This window comes from Parasteatoda tepidariorum, chromosome 5 (genome assembly GCF_043381705.1).
Source record: "Parasteatoda tepidariorum isolate YZ-2023 chromosome 5, CAS_Ptep_4.0, whole genome shotgun sequence".
In the NCBI taxonomy this organism is placed as follows: domain Eukaryota; kingdom Metazoa; phylum Arthropoda; class Arachnida; order Araneae; family Theridiidae; genus Parasteatoda; species Parasteatoda tepidariorum.
Window position 1 is genome coordinate 46,677,076 of NC_092208.1, and position 7,015 is coordinate 46,684,090.

General features: G+C 34.2%; 1 protein-coding gene across 1 annotated transcript in view; it reads right to left on the reverse strand.

The window, feature by feature from the left end:
* Positions 1-7,015, reverse strand: part of LOC107456027 (protein unc-93 homolog A-like) — a gene marked incomplete in the record, with an annotated part of 16,211 nt that overhangs the window by 4,210 nt on the left and 4,986 nt on the right. Inside the window, 1 exon segment of the mRNA XM_071181395.1 lies at positions 2,257-3,741. Coding sequence (XP_071037496.1) covers positions 2,257-3,741 — 1,485 coding nt within the window.

A 7,015-nucleotide genomic window follows, 5' to 3' on the forward strand; every position in this document is an offset into this window, starting at 1 on the left:
GTAGTATTTTTTATTTTCAAATTTAGTGGATAACAATTGTAAAAAATGAGTGAAAACAATCCAACGGACAATGCGACGGATTTAAGGTTATGTCAAGGTACGTATTTTGTGAATATCAATTGATTGTTAGGTTTTCTCTTCTCTAATTGCCATTTCGAATGCAGCCATGAGGGATATTAAATTATTTATTGCAAAATCGTTTTTGCCACTATCCATTGCAGATCCACAAGCTCTGGCAGACGTTACTGGTGAAGAAATTAATTATTGTGAGATGGTCTGTGATCCTTGCAGGAGATTTTAATGTGAATTTCTCGTTACCTGAAGCTGAAACATTATTGACCTTCCTTAAAGACAAATTTGGATTGGAAATGATAAATGGTAGGAATGATCCAACAACCAAAGGGGTAACTACCATTGATGCAGTTTTTGCAAGAAATATTGAAGAAATAGAACTCAAACATTTCGTATCTTACTTTAGTTATCATAATCCCATTGTAAATGTTATAGATTTGGATATTTCTCCACTCGAAAATGATAATTAAAAGATGCGATCAATTGTGAATTGTAAGCATTGTTAATAAAGTTTATCTTAAAGAAACAATATGATTTCACTAAAAATCAATTTTCTACCCCTTCCTATTTTCATTTCCACATTACGAAGTTTTACTTCTTCCGCGCGGAGGGACTCCACGCACTATTTTTTTTTACTTGTTTTCCTTCCTGTTATCAAAATTACTTGTTTGTTAGACAACAACACCTAGCATTATGCGCTTGATAGCTTTTTTTATAGTGATGCTCATACTTATTCTCATTCTATGTTTAAACTTGTAATATATATATATAACCTTCCTTATTGAGAAGTATTCAGTTAAACTATTTATTAACTGAGCAGTTTATCGAGAATGAACAGTTACGAATAAATGCGTCATCAACACACATTCCAGCTGCATTTCAAGTTATATCGGATGCTAGTGGAATAAATCTATTTTCAGTTAATTGATCTAAGTAATTTCTAATATGAGAATTTAAATTTAGTGTATCAAAATTAATGTCATAAATTATTAGCACATATTTACGATTCGAATGATTCAAAATAACACTGAATTTTAAAATAAATAAATCGATAGTGTATTTTGCTTTTCGTTTTTAAATTCCAATATCCAACAACCGCTGCCCTTAAATTTGTCACGCTTTTGTTCAAAGATTTTTAAATTTCTCATATATCTAGTTCTTCGTTTGTTAAAAGTTTAAATATTTTCATATTCTAATTTTAAGTAATTTAAAAAAAGTTATTATCGAGTTATGATATTGTACAATGCATACTTTTAACAGCGAAACAGCTTAATCAAATTATTAAAACTGTTAAAATTAATTTTAACGTTCCCCCCCCCCCGAATTCCTGGCTCCTATAGTGGAACAAAATGGATCAGAACATGTAATTTTTGAACTCTTATCGAATTTTAATTCCTTTATTTTCATTAATTTAAAATTTAATTGCTCAATATAAAAAGGCTAAATTACAAGTTGTTCAAGATAAAAGAAGTTTTGAATTATCATATGTTTAATTCATTTCTCTGTTGAATAATTGGTATTTTTAACTCCGAAATTTCCACTTAGAAAGATTTTTATAGGTAATTGTTTTAAAAGTGAGCAAATATGAGCATTTTTCAGTTCCTTATTTTATTTTATAACCGTCGTTGAACAGCCTACCCTACATTGGGTTTACGACTACTAATGTTCAACTCCATAGCTTGTAACTTTGAACCCAATCCAGAAGACAAGGGAAGTCCTAGATCAAGTTTTGAGAGAAATTCGTCTTCGTGGAGGTCTTTTTGGTGGAACTAATCCTCATTTGCGTGACATGGAGAGGAAAACCACAAAAACGTCCCCCTGGTTAGCTTGACGGCAGGGAGACTGTAACCCATGATCTGTCTATCACTGAGAGATATTTTAAGTCAGCACAGGTCGAGCCGGATTCAGAATGTGGAATATTTGAAATTACTTGAATCTAAATTATACATTTTACTCTAAAAATACTCAAAATAAATTAATAAGTTCTATGTTTTAATAATGACAACAAAGCAAAGTTAGGTGATAAAAATAAATATGTATTCTGATTGCTTTTTTGTTAGATTGCACCTGAATGTAAGAGCGAACAAGGCACCATAAATTTCCGGATTAAAATTTATTAAAATACGGAATTAAGACAAATCACTGAAAATAAATAAGAATTATTGTAAAATTATTACTACTTACCTGTGTAAAATCTCCGAGGAAGAATCCAGTAGACATTCCAGTATTTAAAGTGCATAGTATCAAAAGTGCTGAATCGATATTCTTTGAAAATTCATAAGTAGCTAATAATCGTTGCAACGAAAAACGTATATTTGTTCTCTTAGCGTCTAAGTTGTCTAGAAGGAAGAATACGAATATAAATGAAATGACAGCCAGCAAAGTACAAACAGAAAAGTATATATATCTTTTTTCATCCTCCAAATCTGCTAGTGTTTCATTTATGCATATCAGTCCTCCTTGGCAAAACTTGGTACCGCAATTGCAAGTAAAATTGTAGCTATCGTCAATAAAATCATATCCCCCAATAATGAAGAATGATATCAAGTTGCTCCAAAAAATGGTAGATAGAAACGCCATGCCAAAAATACCAAATACTCGAGAAGTAATAGCTTCTATATATATTTTTTTACATGCTAAAGCTAAATCTGGATCCTTCTTAGCGTCGACATTCTTAATATCTTTTGTATTGGTATCGTGAATGTTATCATCAGAGCTATCTTTCAATTCCATTTCCTTAAAAGTAACATTCACATCACTCTTTGCTTTCTTTTTTTCATCGAAATCTAAGCTTTGTTCGAAAGTTGATATCTCTGCAGCCTGCCTATTTTCATCTAAAGATTGCCTTTGTGTAAAAGAATATCTCTGGTCTTTGTGAACAGAATTTATTTTCATTATGGGTATTGCACTGGAACGGCGAGCTGTCAACTGCTCTTCGTTGGTAAAAGAATTCCTCCGCAGAGATAGGGTAAGCGCACTTTGTCGTCTAATATTGGCTACGTTAACGTCAGAATACGTTCTTTTACGACCAGTTATATACACAAAAGCCGCTGGCAATGCGCAGTCGTTCTCACTACACGCATCATCGTCTTCAATATCGTCTGCTAATACTCCGATTATTGAATCAAAATTTGGCAACAGCTTAGGTAATTCTTTTTCCAAGTCTTCCTCAGAATACATGCATTCTGCCAACATTATGGATAGATCATTTAAATAAGTTGCCGATGAACTCCATAACAAGGAGACACCAATGCCGTTTAGAATTGATGTTGGTATCAATACTTCCCAGTGTGGGTAAAAGTTTGCTAAAATGTATGGTATGTACAATATTATGGACACAGAAAATATGGTTTTGCTACCAAATCTCTTTATGAAATATTCTGGTATAAGGAGAGAACATATTGAGGTAACTGCTAATATTATGGCCTGTGAGGCAACTCCAATTCCTTCCTGTTTGTTAATTGTGCTTTGTAAAAATTGAACTCCAGTGTATGATAGAAATAATATGAAAACACCAATGCAAACAACTATGATGTTTTTGACCATTCGGAATTTGCTCATTTTGATTTTCGAGGAATTTGACTTCATCGTTGTAGGTTCTGTTCTTTCAACAACTTCATAAACCATTGTGGAAGATCTGGGGTGTTGCCTTTTCACTAAGAATATCACCTAAAATAAAAAGTAATGATTTTAATCAGGGTTGATGAAGCTTCTCGCATTAATTTCTGAAAATATATTAAGTCACGCAATGGATTATGTCAAGAAAGCGTAACTTTTCAGTGATTTCTTTCCAGATTTGGCGGCAAGAAGTTCCTCTTGATATATGCTCAAAGATTATGACTAATGTAATTCGAAATTTCCATTAATTGCGAAATATAATTGAAAAAGATTCCAAGTGACGACTTTTTCTCTCTCATTTTATTACCGACGTTGAATAGCCTCAGTAGTCTTATAAATTTGAACCCAGCCCAGAAGACACGAGAAATTCCGAATCAAGCATTGGGATAAACTAGACTTCGTACAGGACTTTTGAACCCAAAATCACGTCACCGTTAGCTTGAAAGTAAGGGAGTTCTGACCCATGGTCCTCCTACATGAAGTTGTAACTTAATTAATTTTATACTGAAGCTAATAAAATATCTATGAACCTTTGTTGTTTCCTAACAGCTATATCAAACGGTGCTTCTGTTTGCTTAAAAAAAGCACACCGGACAAAAAATTAGTCACCCTTAGAGAAATCATGAAAAACATCATTCAACAACGTGTAACGCAGTCTCTGGATTTGATATTTGCCTATATTTGGTTCGAAAGTGAGTCCACAAGATTTTGCAGGTGCATCGAATCCAGTGTAAGCCACGCACTGAGGATTTGATTGCACAAATCCACCAATTAGCGAGGATGCTGATTTCGGCGTTTTACCCGTTGTTCCAACATGTACCACAAATTTTTAATGGAGTTCAAGTCAGGTGATTTTGCATGCCAGTCGAGATGTAATTGAGTGCCTAAGTGTTCATAAAGCCAGTCACATATTCTTCCAGCCCGATGAACTTTGCTGTTGTCATCTTGAAAAATAGGAATATCGACAACATACTCTTCATGAAGATGTTGACTGAAAGGCTACACCTGATCATCTAGAATGTTAAAAAAACATGTTGGTTCATGTTAGAGGCCACCTCAGTGAGGAGGCCCAATCCATAATAAGAAAAACATCCCCAAAACATGACAAACCTACTTCCGGCTTGAACCTGACCTTACACACAGTCAGGATGAAATGCTTCACCTGATCTTCGGTACACTCGACGACGTGCGTCATTTGAATAAAGGCAAAAATGAGATTCTTCAGACCATATTACATTCCGTCAGTCCGCAGCTGCCCACGTTCTCTGATCTCTAGCCCACTACAGCCGCACAGCTTTATGCGTCTGTGTGAGGAATGGCCTCTTACGAGGTGTTCGACTCCAAATGTTCATTGCATGCAGCTCCCGTTGCAATGTTCCCTCACTAACAGGTTGGGACGGACCTGCATTTACTAACTGACGCAATTCCTGTCGGGTTTGGTAGCGACTTTGATTGACAACTCGTGAAACGCGTCTCCGATCCGTTTCATGCAGGATCTTTTTCCGACCACAATTCTGACGTCGTCTTTCGTGACCACGTATATTATACCACTGCTTGTAGAAATGTTAAACAGCCCGCATCGAAACACCAACAAATCCAACAACTTCATTCACCGTATGACCATGGGCACGGCCAAACACAACTGCCCCTTTTTGCCACTCTATCATATCCTTACACTTACCCATATTTACACACAATTTCCGCTTCAAACAAAAATATCTCAGTGATATCGACTTGCATTTGATCACGTTGAAGCAGTGCGTACACAGTTGAGCACGTCACTTGACCACTGCGTCATCTAACGAAACTTAACGATTCATCGGTGCTTGTTCACTAGGGTGACTAATTTTTGTCCGGTGAGCTTACATGAAATGTAAGAAGACAATTATCTTTTTTAATATTTATAGAAACACGTGACTAAAGCATAAATAAGATGGCTACTTACTTAATATTCTAAAGGCATAAATAGATGCTCCTCTGAACTCTAAAAGAATTTCTTAAGGTAGATAGCGAGAAAAGTTAACATCTCTTAGTACATATGGCAGTATAGAATGTGATACCGAATGCATAATATTAAATGAAGCTGCAAAAAATTACATTTCATAAATATCTATGTATTTTAAAAAACTAACAGTTAAAATTATTACGCATATTACATTAAAGAAATTCAAAGGTAAAGATACTTTTAGCTTAATTGAAAAAGATTAGTATTTATGTATATGTTGAACAATTTTATCACCAGTTTTGCTCATTTAATAGATAGGGTCAAGCACTTAAATTCATTCTGGAGCATATTTTTATTATTTATAATGTCAGAGGAGATTGACGTAGGTTTAAAATAGCACAACTCAAGAGAACAAGGATATAAAAATTTAAAAGAGACTCATTCTACACCTTGCTTCCCAGTATCGGTCAGCGATATTTGCTCCACTGAGAGCACTGCAAAAGAGAAAATGGTGGCCATGAATTACAAAGTGGCCTCGACATATAGAGCAATATGGATCGGAAGCCAGCTTGAATCTGTGTAAGTACGCGACAAGAGAGTCCTGTTCTATAAAAAGCCGGGACTGAGCAAAGACCTCGTGGCGCGGCCATTCGGGAATGCTATTTATCTCAAAATCCTTCCACTTTTTGTTAGAATTCCTTTCCCTTCCTTAGAATCTCTTTTCCTTTTATTAGAATATTTTTCTTTTTCTTTCCTTCATTTAGATAGCAATAAACAAATTTTTTAAATAAACAGGAGGCTTTAATAAATAAATTATCGAATTGGGACTGTTCAAATATTAGGTTTGAACACGGTAGATAATTCTTTAAGCCAATAGCTAGCACCATTTACATAAATCCAGATATTTCTGCTACTCAAATGCAACAAAGTGAAGAATTTCTATACTGTAATTGTTGTTGTCTTATGTCACTTGTCAATACTGAAAAATCTATTTTAAGGCAAAGGAGTGCGCTTCTTCTTGTTTGAAATTTTTTACTAAATGTGTGGTAATGAAAAACATAATTTTGAAAAACAGAATTTCCGGAAAACCAAGTATGAACTATATGAATTATATAAACAATATGAATTCTATATGAAAAGGAAGTTACCAAATGAATTGTTTAAATACCATATATCTGGGTTTTTAGTATCAGAAATAAATGAATGATGGCTTTTTTTATACCAGAAATTTCATTACAGTACAGTACAACTGTTTAGCAATTTAACTGGAATTCATACTTGATTTACTTTTCTCCATGCGTATAGGAAAGTTGAACTCGTTTTGCTCATTTTTGAATTTATGATACGAATACATGACGGTTAGTGTGAGGTATATATATA